Source organism: Mesoplodon bidens (genome assembly GCF_964165515.1).
Source record: "Mesoplodon bidens genome assembly, chromosome: 3".
In the NCBI taxonomy this organism is placed as follows: Eukaryota; Metazoa; Chordata; class Mammalia; order Artiodactyla; family Ziphiidae; genus Mesoplodon; species Mesoplodon bidens.
This window is the reverse complement of record NC_138178.1, coordinates 177,478,529-177,500,159: the sequence shown is the minus strand read 5'-3', so window position 1 is coordinate 177,500,159 and position 21,631 is coordinate 177,478,529. Positions and strand designations below refer to the sequence as shown.

At 43.2% G+C, this 21,631-nt stretch overlaps 2 protein-coding genes across 3 annotated transcripts in view; one reads left to right on the top strand and one right to left on the bottom strand.

Annotated features, from left to right (window-relative positions):
- Positions 1 to 21,631, bottom strand: part of TDRD9 (tudor domain containing 9) — a gene marked incomplete at its 5' end in the record, with an annotated part of 116,256 nt that overhangs the window by 94,181 nt on the left and 444 nt on the right. The window contains one exon of one of the 2 annotated variants that reach the window (XM_081229147.1): positions 888 to 1,021. In XM_081229147.1, the coding sequence (XP_081085273.1) occupies positions 888 to 1,021 (134 nt within the window). The remainder of the gene's footprint in view (positions 1 to 887; positions 1,022 to 21,631) is intronic. The other variant, XM_081229148.1, reaches the window with a different exon arrangement.
- On the top strand, positions 10,914 to 11,881 carry RD3L (RD3 like; the record flags this gene model as incomplete). Its single annotated transcript, XM_081229151.1, has 2 exons — positions 10,914 to 11,212; positions 11,584 to 11,881. The coding sequence occupies 2 exons, from the start codon at positions 10,914 to 10,916 to the stop codon at positions 11,879 to 11,881; spliced, it is 597 nt and encodes a 198-aa protein (XP_081085277.1).

Sequence of the window (21,631 nt, the reverse complement as noted above, 5' to 3'; positions counted from 1 at the left end):
ACCCGTGTCCCCTGCATCGGCAGGCGGACTCTCAACCACTGCGCCACCAGGGAAGCCCCGGATAACCTTTTATAAAGCAAAAAAATCAAAAACTTACTTCTGTCATATGAATACGGTCTAATGCTAATAAGACAATCAGCTCACTAAAAGAAAGTGCATACTCACAGAAAGTAACTAGCTTAACCTAAACTCTGAACAGTTGTATCCTTGTATCTCGTCCTTGGGAGGAGGAGAGGTTAAGAAGGATCTTTACCTTTTATTGTATACATTTATGTACTATTTAAAATCTTGTTTTAATATGATTATTATTTTAAAAACTATAATAATTTTAATAATAATTTTATAATAATATATTATATTATTATTAAAATTGTAATAACAATTTTAAGTAATTCTAATTAATAGTAAGGTCAGGGACCATTATTAGTCTTCCAAAGGACAGACTATTTAGACACTATACTTGAGATAAAAACATGAGCAACTCACAACACATCACACACTCACAATTTATAATCTATCATATACTCATCCCCCCAAAATCCTGAATTAACAAGCAATACGGATTCTTTATTGATCAAAATACACTTCTTAAAGACTTTTAAGAAGTTAATGTTTTAGGGCTTCCCTGGGGGCACAGTGGTTGAGAGTCCACCTGCCGATGCAGGGGACACGGGTTCGTGCCCCGGTCCGGGAGGATCCCACATGCCGCGGAGCGGCTGGGCCCGTGAGCCATGGCCGCTGAGCCTGCGCGTCCGGAGCCTGTGCTCCGCAACGGGAGAGGCCACCACAGTGAGAGGCCCGCCTACCGCAAAAAAAAAGAAGTTAATGTTTTAACACGTGAACAACTCACGTATCATATTTTATGATATTTAAAGATACTCGTTTACCTGGCCCACTGGTTGAATGATCACTGCCATACATATCAAACTCTTGTGCTTCAAGTTTTCTGTATTTGTTAATATACTCCGTCTCTGAGCTCTTTTGGCTCAGTGGCCTGCAAAGAACATTAAAAGTTAGTATACTGTTTACAGAAAGCCAAGAAATTCCCACATGCTAGGAGAATTCTTGAATAGTTACTTTTACATTAAGTCCTATAAGAAAAACTGCAAATCGTCAATAAACAAATGAAAATACACTCAAATTCACTGTCAGTCACCAAATAGATGCCAATGAAAACCATGAGAAACCTTTTCCGCCCTTTGCATTGGCAGGAAGCACAGCTGTGCTTAGGTTGCGAGGAGAGGGAGGCAGGCGGGTACAAGTGGTTGCTCTGCAGAGCGCCATGACCAGTCCTGTCCACCTCACAAGACATCCCCTGCCAGCTGACACTCCTTTCCTCAGCATCTTCCCCAAGGGCAGTACTCGCAGCACCTGTACACAAGGAAGCACGTGCAAAGACATGTATGGGAGCTGTAGGGGTTCAGAACGAGCCTCCCCAAAATGTGTCACCTGTTGCATGAGGATTACTTTGAACTAAAGGCAGTCAAGACGCTACAGGTTCAGGAGAGCACAGAAGCAGAACATCCTCTGACGTAAATTGTAGCAATGTGTTCTCTTAGGTCAGTCTCCCAAGGCAACAGAAATAAAAGCAAAAATAAACAAAGGGACCTAATCAAACGTACAACCTTTTGCACAGCAAAGGAAACCATAAAAGAAACAAAGACACCCTACAGAGTGGGAGAAAAGATCTGCGAGTGATGCGGCAGACAAGGGCTGGATTTCCAAACTCTGCAAACGGCTCACCCAGCTCAGCATCAAAAAAAAAACAACCCAATCAAAAAATGGGCAGAAGACCTGAGTAGACATCTCTCCACAGAAGACATCCAGGTGCCCAAGAGGCACATGAAAAGATGCTCAACATTGCTAATCATTAGAGAAATGCAAATCAAAAGTACAATGAAATATCACCTCACACTAGTCAGAACGGCCACCATCAAAAAATCTACAGAGAATAAATGCTGGAGAGGGTGTGGAGGAAAGAGAACCTTCCTACACTGTTGGTGGGAACGTAAAGGGCCTGTTTCCCAAAACACAGCCACTATGGAGAACAGTATGCAGGTTCTTTAAAAAACTAAAAATAGAGCTACCATATGATCCAGCAATCCCACTGCTGGGCATATATCTGGAAAAAATGAAAACCCTAATTTGAAAAGATACATGCACCCCAATGTTCACTGCAGCACTATTTACAATAGCCCAGACATGGAAGCAACCTAGATGTCCATCAAAAGATGAATGGATAAAGAAGACATGGTACATATATACAATGGAATACTACTCAGCCATAAAAATAATGAAATAATGCCATCTGCAGCAACATGGATGGACCTAGAGATTATCATACTAAGTGAAGTCAGAAAGAGAAAGACAAATACCATATGATACCACTTACATGTGGAATCTAAAATATGATACAAAATGTTTTTTTAAAAAAAGATGTTTCTTAAGGTGATAGAATTTTGTTACATCCAGGTAGTGTTATTTCATCAAAAGAATGTTCACCACATATGCTGCATTTCATAAATTCTGTAAAATCTCAGGTATAGGAGATATTTATAAGAATTTTGGCTGTACATGTGACAACATACGGTTATTTAATTAAGAGTATGATGTCCACACTTTGGCGCACGTAAGACACTATGCAAAGTTAAATGTGTAACAGACGTTTTTAAGAGTGGTAGAATTTATTGTCTCTAGGTATTGTTTTCTCAGTTAAAGGATATGTGCTGCAATTCATATACTTTTTAAAGATGCACATATAAAAGATGTTTCTAAGAGTCCTACATGTATATGTAAATAAGTACAGAAGTTCTAAAAATGGGATTCACACACTGTGGTGCATGTGGTGCATGTAATAAAACATGTATAGTCACCTATGTAAAAGATATTTCAAAGTGAAATAGAATTTTGTTATATCTAGGTAATGTTTTTCCAGTGAAAGTATGTGTTAACCTCACGTGCTGCTTTTAATATACTCTGTAGAGGCCAGAAAAAAATAAAATTTTAAATAAAATTAAATTAAAGTAAGATACAAATGAATTTACTTATGAAACAGAAACAGACTCACAGACATAGAGAACAAACTTGTGGTTGCCAAGGGGGAGGGGGCTGGGGGAGGGAAGGATTGGGAGTTTGGGGTTAGCAGATGCAAACTATTTTACATAGAATGGATAAACAACAATGTCCTACTGTATAGCACAGGGAACTATATTCAATATCGTGTAGTAAACCATAATGGAAGAGAGAGAGAGAGAGAGAGAGAGAGAGAGAGTGTGTGTGTGTGTGTGTGTGTGTCTGTGTGTGTGTCTGTGTGTGAGTCTGTGTGTGTGTGTGTGTGTGTGTGTGTGTGTGTAGAGCTCCATCTATACAGCAAGGCCAACATCTAATTACCAAACATCTGCTCTCCTTCTTCTCATCCTATAAATGACCCTCCTGGGGAATTCCCTGGCGATCCAGTGGTTAGGACTCTGCACTTTCACTGCGGAGAGCCCAGGTTAAATCCCTGACCCGGAAGATCCTGCAAGCCATGCGATGGGGCCAAAAAAAAAAAAGACCCTCCTGTCCTTGGAAGCCCCAGGCCCCTCTCCCACTCCTTAGCTCAGGATGTCATACATACCTCCTTTTACCTTTCTGTCTTTGAACCTCTCCAGCATGTGGGGTCTCTGACCCTCTCAGGTATGTGGGGTTCCTGATCATGTGAAGTTAAATTTTATTTTCTCCTGTTAATCTGTCTCATGTCAATTTAATTTTTAGACCAGCCAGAAGAACCTAGAAGAAGAAAGTTTTCTTCCTCCCCAACAAAGCATTCATTCATTCAGCAAATACTTACTGAACACCTAGCACGTGTGAGGCACTGTCTTAGACACAGAGATACAGCAGTAGACAAAACAACGTCCTTGCCCTCACAAAACCAGCATTCCACTGAAGGACGCAGAACAAACATGCAAGACGCTCATCGGGGATACGAAGGGAAAATAAAACAGGGCAAGGGTATAAAGGACCCTCCAAGGAGAGAGGATACCTTTTCCTGACACTTGTAGTGGTTAAAACCTGGAAAAAATGAACGACAGAGGGACAAGCTAAACTATGGCATACTCTTACTTAATATGTATCATTTTTAAAGAATGTTATGGCTATATTCATGCTAATAGATAAAAATGTCCAAAACATTAAGTGGGGCTTCCCTGGTGGCGCAGTGGTTGAGAGCCCACCTGCTGATGCAGGGGACACGGGTTCGTGCCCCGGTCCGGGAAGATCCCACGTGCCGCGGAGCGGCTGGGCCCGTGAGCCATGGCCGCTGAGCCTGCGCGTCCGGAGCCTGTGCTCCGCAACGGGAGAGGCCACAACAGTGAGAGGCCCGTGTACCGCAAAAACAAAAAACAAACAAACAAAAAAACATTAAGTGGAAAAAAAGGCAATTGCTATGATATGCAAAATATGCTATATCAATTCTGTCTTTGTTATCAATGTCTAATTTAAATGCACTGCTATCAGTATGATGCCAATTCTTGAAATTTGAGTTTTACCTTAATAAAACGCTATCTGCATTAAAATCTACTTCTGCCTGATATTTATAGTCATATCAGCATACTTTTGGTTACTGTTTACCTGATATTTACTCATTAAGTCACTCAACAAATTAATAATTAAGGGCCAACTCCATGCCAGGCACTGTCCTAAGTACCTAAAGCAGTGAGCAGACCGCCCTCATGGAGCTTACAGTCCAGCTGGGGGACGAGAAATAAAGTAAAGCATGGAGTATGTCAGACAGTAATAAAATAGAGAAAAATAAGGCAGGAGAAGAGACAGGGCGAGGAGGGTTGCATGTTGATAAGGTGACACACAGGCAAAGATCAGAAGAAAGAGAAGGACTGGGCAGCTCTGTAAGGGAAACATGCACAGGAAAGCAGGAGCCCTGAGGCAAAAGGCCAGGGAGGATGGGAGACCCATGTGGCTCCAGCAGAGAAAGCCCAGAAGAGGTCTGGGCGAGGGTGGGTAGAGGTACGGGGAAGAGGCAGGGATTGGGGGAGCGGGTACCAGAGGACTGGCAGGGGCTAATTTTAAAGATTTTGGCTTTTGCTTTGCGTGAGATGGGTGTCGAGCATAGACAGAGCAATAAAAAGACCTGACTCCTATTTCACCAGGATGGCTCTGACTGGGTGAAGTAGGGTGGGCTGATGGGGGCTCAGACACAGCAGAAGCAGGGAGACCACCTAACAGACCGGCGTAAAAACCAAGGCCAGAGGTGACATGGTTCGGACTAGAGTGGCAGCGGTGAAAGTGCTGCCCACAGAACACGCTGACACATTAGACCTGGGGTCTGAAAAAAACGAAGGAGTCAAGAATGATTCCAAGGTTCCAGTTTCCAGTAAGATCGCAGAAGCACGCTGCACCCCGTACCTCCCACAGAACGAAGCTGTAACCCCTGGGCAGAACGCCTGAGCAGCTGTTGGAGGACTCTAACAAGTAAATGGGAAGAAGGCCAGAATTCAGAGCACCAAACCAGCGGCACAAGCTCTTCACTTTTTAACTCTGGTGGCCCCTGACCTGAACTCCTAAGCTACAAAATGCACGTGGCACTGGCACAGGACCCCAGGACCAGCTCTAGCTGTGCCCTGGGGGGCAGGAAAGGGGACTCCAAATACTCAAAACGGGGGCAGTGCACACCTTACATTTTTCTTTTCTCCATTCTCTCACAAGCCAGGGGCGGCGGGAGCATCAAACTCCGAGGGAGGGAAACTCCCTCTACAAGAGGGCGGGGCAAACTCTCACTGCCTTTTTTCTTTCTCTGCCCTCCCACTGCTTGGCCTGGGAGGCAGACATCACTGCAGGAAGTGCCCGGCAGAGCAGGGCAACAAAGCCCCTATCTTCTGGCCAAAGGACCAGAAAAGGGAGGCCCTGGGCTGGGAAAGCACCAGGGAAACTGCAGACACCTGAGAACCTTTAGGAACTGCTGGGCGCACCCCTGGGCTGGCAGGCGTGCCCTGACCCCAAACAGCCCATCACAGACTTTGAGAACTGAGCTACAGGACGGCCACTAGATGACACAGTGCAAAACAGATCCAGACAGCCCTGCAAAGGCTCTGAAACCAGAGGGACCTTGAATCCACTGCCCATAGGAAGCTGGCTGGAACTTGCAGCCTGAACACAGCTGGTCAGCTGCATTCCCCACAGGATTTAAACAAGACCCAGAGTCCCATAACATAATATAATATTCAAAATACCCAGGATACGCCACACAGTTACTGGGAGTACGAGGAATCAGGAAAATCTCCTGGGTGGAACAATGACTACTTACTTTGAATAATGATTATCCAATTTGGGGACCCCTACACCTCAAACCAATCTCAAATCAATTTCAAACCAACTCAACACCCAGGGGTATTTATTTTTTTAAGCCTAAAAAGCTGATCTTCTTCTGTATGTTGTAACTTTGAAGTAAAGAAGGGCTTAAACAAGAACACAAAAAAGGAAAAGTCAAAAAAGGAAAATATCAACAAACTGTACTAAACTATAATAGAAAATTTATGAACAATGTCTATAAAGGTTAAAGAGCAAGAACAGTGGTCTCTCTAGAGTGAACATTTGCAGCACAGAACGCAGACGTACGCTAAGAATTCTCTTAAGTCGGTAAGCTATGGACAACCCAACAGAATATGATTTTTAACATGAAAAAGTACATCTTAGTGTGTTTTAATTAGAGTATTTTAAAGAGGGAATAATATTGGGAAAAGGAATTTAACATCACAGTTTCTCAAATATTAACTGCATCTTTAATAGCCAAAAAAAAAAAAGAACCAACCAATAATTCAGAACTTTGAATTCAGTAGCAAAGGAATTAAAAACAGAAAGATACTAGTCCCCTCACAATGAAAAATCTTCCTTTAATTGCAATCAAATGCTGCTGAGAACTGTATAAGGCCCCCTGACCATAAATATATACAAGTTGTATATAAACAACCTGGCTCCTTAGCCTGCCCTTCGAGATTCCAAAATTTTGTCTTTTTAGACTTAAGTACTTCCTTACACATCTTAAACTTTTACACACACACACACATTATGAATATGATCCTATCTCACTTCAAGTCATAAAATCTTTTGCTGTTCAGCTAAGAAGATAAAGACTAGAAAACCATGATAAAGACCAAAAAGAAATTAACCTAACTGCTTTATAGTTTAAGCTTTATGTCTTCCACACAAAATAGCCTAATGAGGCTGCAATTCATTAGAAGTAATTCATTTATTCAACTTACTAAAATGTGTGACGAATAAAATCCAACATTAATCTGGTTATGCTCCCAACAGACAGGAAAGATTAATGCAAAGGTACTTCCTTACCTTGATCTACAAATATTTCTGTTCTCTATCTACATGGTAGTAGGGGAATTACTGTAATCAGAGAATGACATTTGGGCTCTATTTCAATCTAACAATCTCAGGAGACAGGACAGAAAAAATAAAATGTATAATACAAGTAGCACACACTAAGTACTAGGAAAGCTGGCTCACGGGAGGAAGATCAAAGGAAAATGCACTGAATGTGAGCCGAGGTGTAAGAAAAGTTCTGTGAAAGTCAGACTTGAATCTCAATAGCCAGCTAGGCGCTAATAGGTCAAGGTAAGGAGGGAGCTGGCCGCATGAAGCGCTTTGTGTGGCTTCCTCGCTGGTCTTTAAACCTCTGCTCAAAGGACAGCCCCTACCCAGAAAGGCCTTCCCTGACCTCCACAGTGAACTGGGGAGTCCTCGAGTGTATCATGACCACTGCACTGGGTGATTTGGGTCCTTGGGTTCATCTTTCCGCTAGAAGACGGGCTCCATGAGGGCAGAGAATAGGTCTGTCTGGTCCACTGCTGCATCCCCAGTCCCTAACCTGCATCTAGGACATGGCACAGTCAAAACTATCTGCTGAGCTAATGAGAGCTGCAAATAAGTGGAGGACAGACAGAACCTAGTCGTAAAGGACTATTAGTTTAACAGTAAAGAGAAATAAAACCAGAGTTGAAAGGAACAGGGCGTGGGGGCCAAGGGAAAAATGTTTTTCCCTCAGATAGAAGAAAAACTTAGTTGATATCGAAACTGAGCCCTGAAAAAAAGAGTTACACTATAGGGACTTCCCTGGTGGCACAGTAGTTTAAAATCCGCCTGCCAGTGCAGGGGACACGGGTTCGATCCTCGGTCCGGGAAGATCTCACATGCCGCGTAGCAACTAAGCCCGTGTGCCACAACTACTGAGCCCATGTGCCACAACTACTGAGCCTGCGCTCTAGAGCCCACGAGCCACAACTACTGAGCCCGCGCACCACAACTACGGAGCCCGCACACTGCAACTGCTGAAGCCCACGCGCCCTAGAGCCTGCGTGCCGCAACTATTGAAGCCCGCAAGTCTAGAGCCCATGCTCCACAACAAGAGAAGTCACCACAATGAGAAGCCCGCGCACCGCAATGAAGAGTAGCCCCCACTCGCTGCAACTACAGAAAACCCGCACGCAGCAACAAAGACCCAACGCAGCCAAAAATAAATAAATAAGAGAATTACAGTATAGGTACATGGAAAAGAAGAACGAGCATCTCAGAAGAGAGAGTCAGTGTGACCAAAGCTGAAGTGCCGGAGGGAGCATGGCCTGCGTGGGGCAGTGGCAGTCAGGCTTGGCTGACACGACAGACAGACTCAGGTAGAGCAAGAAAGCAAGCCGGAGAAGAAGGGACAGGCAAGGGCTTCCCTGGTGGCGCAGTGGTTGGGAGTCCGCCTGCCAATGCGGGGGACACGGGTACGTGCCCCGGTCCGGGGAGATCCCACATGCCGCGGAGCGGCTGGGCCCGTGAGCCATGGTCGCTGAGCCTGCGCGTCCGGAGCCTGTGCTCCGCAACGGGAGAGGCCACAACAGTGAGAGGCCCGTGTACCACAGGAAAAAAAAAAAAAGGGACATGCAAGACTAAAGAGGACCTGGAACAGAAAGTCGGTTTATGCTCCACATCCAATACATTTTTGATATTTTTGTTACCATTTCAGAGGCAAAAAATTTAAAAATTAAAGCAATGACAACGAGGTTATTCAAAGGGAGAAGCAGCATGACTCATCATAACTATAGTAGAAAATCAGATAGGACAGTTCTGTCATGATAAACTTTACTCCCTTCCCTTTCACAGTACTATACACAATGTAATATGAAAACCTTCCAGTTACAGATCATGAATCCTGACATCTGGGTTTTTCTAACATATAAGTAAACAGGAGCTGGAGGATGACCACACACATCACTCTTTATCATGCATGACATGCAGGTCTGATGTAAACAAGGTCTATGCTTCACAGTTCATTTGAAGGAAAAAGCAACAGAAGAAACAAATATTATAAAAGGAAAAGCCACTACACAGCCATTTAACACAGAACTAGAGAGTAACGAACCCGTCCATGCTTAAACCAAAGACACAAACCTCTCTGGAACAGAAAATTAGCACAATAAAGACCAATTACACATCGGTACTCGCCCAAACTGTGAGTATAAGTTTCACTTTCAGCTCCAAAAGAAAACACGAAAATGATTTTCTATAATGAACTGTAAGATTTTGTTGTGTACTTGATATGTTCTCATGTCTCTATTTTTTTCTGACCTTAATCTATTATTGCCTTATCACCATGTTTTTAGAGATTATAAAGTATATTTTAAAGTTATCTACTTGAGTGTATATAATGTCCTCTAGCATTACAACTTGTTTAAATATACAAATTTAAATACTATTTAGAAAGAAAAACAAAATGTGTACAGAATATAACATTTACTAAATATTTCACACGACTGATATCAGCATTCTCTGCCTACTTTGCTCAATTGTAACGAGGTTTCTCAGAATGTATATTGTGCAAATAGTCAAGTCTGATCTATTTTTCCTGCTTTCATTAGAGGGGACAGTGACCTGGCTTCTAAATGGCTTGAAAGTTAAGCTGAAGAATAAAAGCAACATGGTTATTTTTAGAGCTCTACAGGCATAAAAATACAGCACTAAACTGTGACCTGCAGCTATGCACAGCAAAGCATCACATCATGCGACAGTCTTCACTTTAGCTGGCAGCGCATCTGTGGTGCTTCAGACGACCTTTCTTCATTTCTTTATCAGAGATATGTCTAAATGCATTTAGGACCAGAATGTGTAGCTGCCGGCATCTTTTTCAAATACACTGAGCTACATTCAAAAGGCAAACCATTATATAATTTGTAAAGATTAAATAGTAAGTTATTTTTGTCATTTCTTCTACCTTACTTACAAGGTGAATTAATGAGCATTCTCTCCAAATGAAGACATCACAACCTCATTCCTAACATAGAAGGTTAGTTATTTCAAATACAGTTTCAGTGGGTAAAGGAGGAGGATCATTCTTTCAACAGGGGACACATCCAGGAGAAGAAGATACGCCTGAGTGAAGCACAGCTTCATCACCAATTCAAGTAAACTCTCTGGCAACATCACCACGTCGGATCCATCAGCTTCACAGGTAATCACGTCAGATCCATCAACTTCACAGGTAATCTTTAAACCTTTTCTGTACAAAACGTAAGTCAAAAGTATGTTTGCAGATAGCACTTTCCTATATGTTAATATTTTAAAGCCTCCTAAGAACTTTTAATAGCAAGTGTTAGTGGTATTTCCAGAAAATGTTCAGTCTGTAGATTATCTGACTGCATTTCATTTCTCCTTAGCTACATAAAAGTATTTTCAAAGCCTGGTTTTTGGCACTGACCTAGTTAGAAATTAAGACTTTAATCCATTCTAATCTTATTTTGACCTGTATATCTAACCAGTGAAAAATTCATGCACTTTTCTGGCAAACTTACTGTAAAGAAACAAATATTTGCTCATCAGAACCATAATATTTTATGCAAATAAACAAGTGAGAATATTTCCATAGGCTAAAAATGCCACTTTTTGGCTGGATGAAATGGCCAAAATACAACTCCTACAAATCCACACACTACCCTGACTCAGAAGTAGTGACAAAGACTCTGCTTCGGGAATTAAAATGGCATCTAAAGGAACGAGAGAGATTAATACAAGAGATCGAAAATGAGCAAAAAGTGAAAAAAACAGGTGTGGATTACAGCTGGCTGAGAAACTATCAGAATCCCCACGCAACCATCCCAGCTACTGAACAAAGACAACTTGAAGTTCTTTGCTCACAGGTTCAACCTTGTCAAACTGGAGCTATTCTCAGCAGGTAAAAATACTACGTTCTCTTCCTGTGATATTTGCTGTCAAGTCTAAGCTCCTCATATCTTTAGACTGGAAATCGTATTATATCATATAAATTTTTTAATCATGTGTATCAACTACCCAGCAACCAAAATCCCTAAGGATGGGCCGGATTAAAAAAAACAAAAACACTGTTGATATCTCACTGGCTAGGAAATGTTTTAAAGTCTCTTTTGAAATTTCTTTACTAGAAGTATAATTTTAAAGCAATGTGCAGTTTACTCAAAAGGTGGGTAACTACTATATGGTTACATTATCTAAGCTGAATTTTGGAGACAAAGGGATACGACAAAAGAGATTTTCTGAATTGAATACTGGTAACTGCTTTGCCTCTAGATTTCGAGAAGTTCTGGCAGAAAATGATGTACTGCCGTGGGAAATTGTCTACATCTTCAAGCAAGTTCTGAAGGACTTCTTAAGTAGTACTGACAAAGGCAGTCAGCAAGAGGGCCTGGAAGAGTCACAGAGCGCAGCCTGTCCTGTTCGCTCCGTGATCCCAGGAGAAAGCTCCAAGAGTCCAGACAAGGATGAAATACCCACTATTTCAAGTTATGTAGACAAAAACACAAAGAACAGGTTCCCAACATTCTCACATAGGATATGGAACCTACCATATTATTACCCATCAAGTTAAATTACTTGTAAACAGAGGAGTTTTTGACAGTCTTAGTATCAGAACCCTTAATATTAAGAAAAAGAGAAAGTGATGTGACTTAATGCTACTCTTTGTTGCAAGATCATAAGTTAAAATTCCTGTGGATGTAGCCTATGTTTTAAATAGTGTTCCTTTTTTAACCACTCTAAAAATGCAATGTTTTCATTGAACAGTATGCTTTTAACTAAAATGTTTCCTAAATATTTTCAAAAAATGTTTGAAGTATTTTCTTATACCTCAAACACATCCCAACAGGAACTAAGGCATTTTATTTTGAAATCTGAAATTTGTATGAAAGTAACAAGTATGAAATTCGATAAATTAACTTTGACATTAACCTTGCTTTTATTCTAAAAAGAACTATGTATAGAATAAAATAAATGATTGATGTGAATCTTATCTTTACAATGTAACACTGAATCAGTCATTCTCTGCGGGGGAGGGGGAAGACGGCAGTGAGGGAAAAAAATAATGTGCAGTTTGAAAACAAAGCAGTGCTTCAGCCCAACACTGAGATTCGTTTTTAATCTCAACCAGCATTAAGGGAAAGTATTAAAAAAACAGCTCTATATTACATGAGCAAAAAAGAAATGGACTAGTTTAACAACATTAGTAACAGCTACTCAAAGAAAAAGTCAATGCCAATCTATAATTTAAACCAATATTATGTTCATTTAAAATAGCAAAATATTTAATATATAAAATTCAACCTCTCAGAATTTCATTAAAGTAGGGAACTATTCATTAGTCAGACTTATTTCTATGATTAAGCGCTAGAACCTATATCATTCTTAAAAGTAAATCCAAGGAACCTAATGTCCATAACTTTATATTTGGAGATTTATTCGAGTGAGCTTTTTTCCATTAAAAAGAAAAAAAGAAAAAAAAAAAGCGGGCTTCCTTGGTGGCGCAGTGGTTGAGAGTCCACCTGCCGACGCGGGGAACAGAGGTTCGTGCCCCGGTCCGGGAGGATCCCACATGCCGCGGAGCGGCTGGGCCCGTGAGCCATGGCCGCTGAGCCTGCACGTCCGGAGCCTGTGCTCCGCCAACGGGAGAGGCCACAGCAGTGAGAGGCCCGCGTACCGCAAAAAAAAAAAAAAAAAAAAAAAAAATCAAGGTAGGAGCTAAATACACACGCCAAAGAAAATACACACTCTGACTATGCGTTTTTCCCTACTCTTGGCTAACTTCAACACCATTCTGAATTGGCCTCAGTTTGGTCTTAAATCCTAACAATGTCATAAATGGTGTCAACCTACCCAGGGTTTAATAAGACAAGGTAAATGGAAACAAACCCAAAGTGAATTTAAAATAAAGACACCTCTCACTCCTGTTCCCTTTTTGTTCATTTTTCAGGACATAACTATCTATGGCTTCTTCAATCACTGTAAGAATCTGTAGAGTGAAAACTATCTGTGGGAGAGAGAAATGTTCCCCAAAGGGCACAACTGCTCATTATGCAGTGAACATATGAAGCAGCAAACAAGAAATTTTAATTAATTTCTACTGGGGTATAGTTGATTTAAAAGGTTGTGTCAGTTTCTGCTGTACAGCAAAGTGAATCAGTTATACATACACATATGTCCACTCTTTTTTAGATTCTTTTCCCATATACATCATTACAGAGTATTGAGTAGAGTTCCCTGAGCTGTACAGTAGTAGGTCCTCATAGAATTTCTGTTTTAAACAGAACTTGAGTTTGTCTATGAAATCCAGTACTAGAGCCAGGAGCCTCACAACATATATCAGGAGATATACACCATGAAGAGGCCCAAAACATTTTCCTCCCTCCAAGGCACATCAAACAGCCACTGAACAAAAGTAATGACTGAGCCCATGACACTTTCAAGAAAGGGCCATCCTCCCTGTTCAGACAGGAAGAAAATAATTTTTTAAAAATAACTCCTATCAAAAAGCTTACAGTGGGGGCTTCCCTGGTGGCGCAGTGGTTGGGAGTCTGCCTGCCGATGCAGGGGACACGGGTTCGTGCCCCGGTCTGGGAAGATCCCACATGCCGCGGAGCGGCTGGGCCCGTGAGCCATGGCCGCTGAGCCTGCGCGTCCGGAGCCTGTGCTCCGCAACGGGAGAGGCCACAGCAGTGAGAGGCCCGCGTACCGCAAAAAAAAGAAAAAAGAAAAAAGAAAAAAATAACCATGTTTCCTATGTCAGTATTGGTGTATATAACTGAAATCTATAGTTGTTTCTAAAAAATTGACAAATCAGGTAGAAATTATAACACAAATAACTTCCTGAATGTTAACCGATCCACACTTTTATACACTGGGCTACTTATAGTACCTAAAATTGGCAAAAGAATGAGCATTAAAACTATAAAGGGGGTGCAGATGGGGGAGAGGACTACTCGGAAAGCTTCAGGTATGTTTCACAAAGATAAAGGACTGGCACAGCAGCTGGAAGCTTTAGGTAGGTAATAGCAAGGAATAAATACACTAACCCACATAGAGGGATTCTGATAACCTGACATATAGCAAGCTCTGAAAAGGTGGCGTTGTTAACCAGCCGAATCCATTTAATAACATGAAAGTCATTCTGCTACATGCCAGGCCCTGTGCTAAGCACTGTATGTATGTACATCTCATTTAATCCTAAACTTGAAAGTAGGTGATGTTATTCCCATCTGACAGATGAGAAAACAGCCTCACACCTGTTCGACGCCTTTGCCCAATATCACAAGAGATACTGAATGGCAGGGCTAGGATTCACATCAGCCTGGCAGGCCCCTACACCACCTCCAGCCCCAACTTACGTCTGAGCTCCAAATGCATACAGGCAATTGCCTACTTGACACCTCCTCTTGGAGACCTACAGGCAACTCAAATCAACATGCTCAAAACCAAATCACAGAGGTTTCTTTCCTAAAAGGATAAATAAAATTCAAGGAAGGAACAGGAATCAAAACAACACACTTTACACAAACTAAAAGCATAACTCTTCGAACACCTCAACTAGGGTTTTCCAGCCATTTCTCAGGAAACGACAACCCTACCTATCCATCCAATCCTACAAGCCAGAAATCTCAGAATCATTCTGGCCCCCTCACAATGGTGAAGGACCCAAAAACACATCACAAACCAACAAGACTTGGGGCAAGTGATAAGTGCTTTAGAGGAGGAGAAAAAGTTGACAAAGACTAGAGAGACTGCCAAAGAAGGTGGGGGAGGACTTGTGTAGCTATGGAGGTCCCAGGAGACTTCCTGAAGGAGCAGTGCCCCGAATGATGGAAGGAGCCTGTCACGGGAAGAGACAGGGCAGGAATGGCAGAGGGCAGGCAGTCCAGGCAGAGGACACACAGGTGCGGAAGCCCCAGTGTGGAAAGGAGCGTGGTGTCTTCGAGACACAGAAAAATGCCCATGTGTCCAGAGTGCAGTGAAAGACAGCAGGAGGTGAGTCAGGTGCCAGATGGAGGAACACTCGGTAAGCCACGATCAGAGTCTACACCTTGTTCTAACAGCCATTACCCCACAGAAAGTCGCACATGTGCTCCTCAAACCTTACGTGTGAATGTTTACTCAAGGATTCCTTCATTCAACAAATATCAACTGGGCATCTGCCTCACGCCAGGTATTCTTCTAGGTGCTAGAATAAATTATTGTGGGCAAAGATAGGAAGCCAGGAGACCAAAAATAGAAGGCTTTTGTAATAATCCAGACAAGAGATGATGGTGGTTTATTTAGACCAGGGTGGTGATCGTATACACAGTGAGACACTCTTATTCTAGAAATACTTTACAGTACAGTTTGCCAGGATATGCTGATTTTTATTGGACTGATTGTATACATACATACACACACACACACACTCATGCACGCACACCCCTACCTTAGGGAAATCACCTCTGCTCAGAGGGATAACTCAGATTTCAGGATTCATTCAAGGTAGGAGCAAATGAGGAAGCAACTCTCATCATTTCTAGAATAAGGACCCAGCACATTGTAAGCAATCAATAATTGGGACCTACGAAGGCAGTTCATTCATCCAAACAGACATCTGAGTCCCTACTATACGCCAGGTACTGTGCTAAGAGGTGGAGATTCAATGAAAATCTGCACCCTCAAGTTCTTATGTGGGGAAAACAACACATAAAATAATTCCTTGGGACTTCCCTGGTGGCACAGCAGTTAAGAATCCGCCTGCCAGTGCAGGGGACACAGGTTCAAGCCCTGGTCCAGGAAGATCACACATGCTGCGGAGCAACTAAGCCCGTGCGCCACAACTATTGAGCCCGTGCGCCACAACTACTGAAGCCTGCACACCTAGAGCCTGTGCTCCACAATGAGAAGCCACCACAATGAGAAGCCTGCACACCGCAACGAAGAGCAGCCCCCGCTCGCCGCAACTAGAGGAAGCCCGCATGCAGCAACGAAGACCCAACGCAGCCAAAAAATTAAAAATATAAATAAATAAATTAAATAAATAATTCCTTAAAAGTACTAAGAGATGCACATACAGGGCACTAAGCAAGCAGTTGTTTAAAACAGGCTCGCTCGCTTGGTTTTCCTCGGACCCTGCTAGTGGTTCCTTCTCGGTCTCCTTTGCACATTTTTTCTCACCAACCTCTAAACATTCAGGTGCTCCAGGCTTGGGTCCTTAGACCTACCCTCTCTCTGCACTCACCCACCAGGCTTCATCACCCAGAGCCTGGGTGGTCTCGTCTCATTGGCCTCAAAGCCTTAAACTCCCAAACATCTAGCTCCATAACCAGACTTCTTTCCTTGATTCATGCACTTACTGTTATCTAACAGGATTTTCAGAGTTAACATGTTCAAAATCAAACACCTCGTATTCTCCCAAAACCAGTTCTTCCTGCGGTCTGGCCTTTCTCAGGGGATGGCAACACCTTCCAAATGCTCAGCTGGAAACCTTGGTGTCACCCATGACTGCTTCCCGTTCCTATTCTACACCTGATCCAGCTACAAAGTTCCCGCCTCTTTTAATATACCCTGAATTCCACCATCGCTTACCACCTCCACTGCTACTGTCCTGGTCTAAACCACCGTCCTCTCTCTTGCTTGGATGATGTATTAGTGAGGGTTCTCCAAAGAAACAGAACCAACAGGACGTCTGTATATATAGAGATTAGTTTTAAGGTATTAGCTTACACAATTGTAGAGGTGCAAGTCCAAAATCTGCTGGAGACCCCGGTCAGTTGCAGTCTGAGTCTAAAGGGAGTTTGCTGGCAGAATTCCTTCTTGCTCAGGGGAGATCAGTCTTTGTTCTATTCAGGCCATCAACTGATTGCATGAGGCTCACCCACATTATGGAGGTTAACCTGCTTTACTCAAAATCCGCCTATTTAAGTGTTAATTCTATCCAAAAAATATCTTCACTGAAAGACCCAGAGTAATGTTTGACCAAATATCTGGGCACCATGGTGCAACCACGTTTACACATAAAGTTGATACCTGACCTCCCTGTTTCTGCCCTGGGCCCCCTTCATTCATTCCACTGGCAGTGACCCTGTTGGAGTGGAGACTACACGCCGCAGCTATGCCCAAAACCTCCGAGCGCCCCCCGGTGGGCTCCCCGATGTCACAGACGAAGCAGCAAGCTGCTCTGTGAGACTGAACAAGGAATCGTGACCTGGCACCCTGCTGCCCCTCTGACGCCATCGCCTCCCTCCCTCTCAATCCCTCCACTCCAGCTGCACGTGGTAGATACAGAATAGACACTCAAATAGTGTTTCAAGTAACAGGAAAAGTACCTAATAGACTCGATCTGTTCAACAGACAAAGGTTTTTAAAAAACATGGACTTTTGTGGGTGAAAAGAAAACAGAACTCCTTGGAGGGTAACACAAGCAAATACTACCATCTAGGGAAGGCCTAAATACTGAAAGACAAGGCAAAAAGGAAGAAGTCACACACTTTGGAGTCAAATACACCCATTGTACAACATAACAGATACACAGGCTGGTATGTTTCTCAGCTTACCTGATCCTTGACTTCCTCAGCTATAAGATGGGACTTGCCTCGTCTGTCAGAAGGAGTGAGAATGCTTGTACTGCCTGCATCACCTGACACAATGCCCAACGCAGTAGGCATTCAACTCACAGTAAGACATTTCAAGAAGGAAACGTGAAATTAACAAAAAAGTAAACTGGGTAAGAGCATCACCAGATGCTTTTGAAAAGCGATTTGAAAGCTTTCTGTAGTGGAGTTTCTCTGGGACAAAGTACATTTTAAGGTACTGGAGAGTCAAAGATGTCAAAGCGAGAATTAAGCAAGACCGTCATGAGCGCAGGAGTTTGTGTGAGTTAGGAAGACAGAGGGAAGTCCACACACAAAGCAACACTGGGCAGAAGGGCAATGGGAGTGCAGCGAGGCTCCCAGCCACAGTCTGAGGGCCATGCCCTGCATTCCAAAGGAAAGCTGGCACAGACAGCCCTGGAGGAAAACACAACGGCCTAACACAGCCACTAAGTTTCTCTTTTTCATATGCCAAGGTGAAGAAACAGGAATGTAAAAATAAAAGAAAGCATATCCCAGGACTTCACTGGTGGCGCAGTGATTAAGAATCCGCCTTCCAATGCAGGGGACACGGGTTCAACCCCTGGTCAGGAAACTAAGATCCCACATGCCACAGGGCAACTAAACCCGCGCACCACAACTAGAGAGAAGCCCGCAACGAAGACCCAGCACAGACAAAAAAAAAAAGAAAGAAAGAAAAAGAAAAAAGGGAAAGCATACCCCACAATCAGCAAAAAGGAGCAAAAATACAATAACGTGTGGAAAACAAGACACGAGGAAATCCATAGTATCACTGAATATATCATTTGCAAACCATTCAACTACCCCTACTCACTTTACCACCCTTCCCAACTCCTGGTCCTTGCTAACTTCTCACCACAGGAACTCAAGCAGGGCTTTCTTTCAGAAAGAAACTCACACTGTGACTCTGTACTCACCACACAGACACAGGTCCATCTCACAGAGCAATTCTTATTTGAACTACCATGATACAGTCTGGTATTTTCTATTGCTTTTTTTTTTTTTATGCTGATGGTCACAACTCATATGACTCATTAAGCTGATTTAACAGCACCCACAGACTGGACTCCGGGGACTCAATGCAAGCTAATCTTCCCACCTGAGTGACTGTCCCTCTCAGATACCTTTTCACTATGCGATACCCTATACCAATAAAGCCTGCCTTCCCCTACATCGAATGTTTTCTCACCAACATCAAAACTCTCCTTCAGGGCTTCCCTGGTGGCACAGTGGTTAAGAATCCGCCTGCCAATGCAGGGGACACAGGTTCGAGCCCTGGTCCAGGAAGATCCTACATGCCGCAGAGCAACTAAGCCCGTGCGCCACAACTACTGAACCTGTGCTCTAGAGCCCGCGAGCCACAACTACTGAGCCCACGCACCACAACTACTGAAGCCCGCGCGCCTAGAGCCCGTGCTCCACAACGAGAAGCCACCGCGATGAGAAGCCTGCACGCTGCAGTGAAGAGTAGCCCCCGCTCGCTGCAGCTAGAGCAGCCCACATGTAGCAATGAAGACCCAACGCAGCCAAACACAAATAAATAACATAAATAAATTTATTTAAAAATAAAAACTCCCCTTCACTGGGAAGACATCATCCAACAAGCCTCTGAGCAGCCGCTGTGTGCCAGGCACTGGAGCAGCGACAGCTTCATGGTCAGCTCATCGAAGTCTGAACCCCAGCTCTGCCACTGTGTTAGTTTCCTGCCGCCACCACAAGTCACCACAAGTTCAGCAGATTAAAGCAACACAAATTTATTATCTCTCAGTGTCTGTAAATCACAAGTCCAGGTGGACCCAACCGGGTCCGCTGTCTAGGGTCCCACAAGGCCAAAATCAAGGTGTTGGCAGGGCTGCATTCCCTAAGCTGGAGGCTCATTCAGGTCGTTGGCCAAATTCAGTTCCTGGAAGTTGGAGAACTGAGGTCCCCATTTCCTTGCTGGCAGTCAGCCAGGATCCAGTCTTTGCTCTTAGCTGCCCACATTCCTTCTCAGGGTTTCCATGTGGCCCCTCTAACAATGACCAGTCAAGTCCCTCTCATGTTTCAAATCCCTGACTCTACCCAGAAAAGGTCTCTGCTTTTAAGAGCTCATTTGATTAGATAATCCAGGTAATCTCCCTATTTTAGGATCTGTAACCTTAATGACATCTGCAAAATCCCTTTTGCCACGTTACATAAAATGCTCACAGGTTCCAGTGGATATCTTTTGGGGGTGGGGGAGGAAGTTATTCTACCTACCTTGACCATTTATTCCTGGAAACCAGGCAAGTCACTTTACCATCCAAGTGTGTTTCCTCATCTATAAAATCAAGGTAATGCCAGCAACCTCAAGGGGTTGTTTTGAGGATTAAATAATATAGCTATATTTAACTGAGTGCCTACTATTTGCTAGAGACTCTGGCATTAGATGAGCATTAAGGGTCCAGGAAGTTAAAAGGACGTTTAAATCCATGCTTGCCGTTTCTGACAAGGTCAATAAGAGCTTACTTCAGTACCACAGTGAGTTATTTAAAAGCAATACTGTTCTGCCCATTAAGTCTATGGAGCAAGCAGGGGAGTGGGGGCAGGGGGCGGATCTAAGGGATCATTCGCCAGAGTAATTAAAGGAAACAAAGTGTGTGAAAACGTGAACAAAACAGCCACTCTAAAGCTGTACAAGAGTCTCTCTGTCCCCTCCCTGCCTCGAAGAAACAAATTTACCAACGATCCCAAGTTGCACTTGACTTTACAAAGGCTCGAAACAACCCATGAGACCTTGACTCAGACTCTTGAGTCCATCCACTAGATCAAATGGGGGTGAAGGCTGGGGGCAATGCACAATGGTAACTTAAAAAAATTAAAATCAAAACCACCCTCTCAACTGTAAAGGGTGTTGAACTTGGGGGGAAGAGGCCAAGCAGTGATGCAGACACCCCAAGCAGGGGATACTTCCACACTGACCTTCTTTAAAGAGGGAGCAGGTGTTTCTACTCACCAGGTCTAGGTCTCCTAGAAATAGAGGCAGCCTCTTGCCTTATTTCCACTAAAATCACGTGAACAGATTAACTGACAGCACCCACATCAAGGAGTAATGGGAGGAGGAGGAGCCCTAATCAAACTGAACAAAGATCCAGCATCAGTGCTCCTTGGTATTTACCCAAATGCGCCGAAACTTCTGAGCCCACAAAAACCTGCACAAGAATGTTTACAGCAGCTTTATTCATAACTGCCAAAACTTGGAAGCCACCGAGATATTCTTCAGTGGTGATCGGGCCGTGGTGCATCCAGACAATGGAATATTATTCAGCACTAAAAAGAAATGAGCTACCAAGTCCTAAAAAGACATGGAAGAACCTTAACTGCATATTCCTAAGTGAAAGAAACCAATCTGAAAAGGCTACATGCCGGACGCTTTCTAACTAGAAGGCATTCTGAAAAACGCAAAGCTACAGAGACAATAAAAAGGTGGCTGGGGGAGGCGGGGGAGAGCGGGATGAAGAGGCACAACACAGCATTTTGAGGACAGTGAAAGTACTCTGTACGATGCTCACGGTGGATACATACCGTTATACTTTGTCCAAACCCACATTCTGTACACCACCAAGAATGAACCCTCGGCTTATCGACGGATTTAGTTAATAATAATAAACATACCACAGTAAAGCTAGATACTGACAGTGAGGGAAACTGTTCGGGGAGCAGGAGGTACATGGGGCTCTACCTTCTGTTCAGTTTCTCCATAA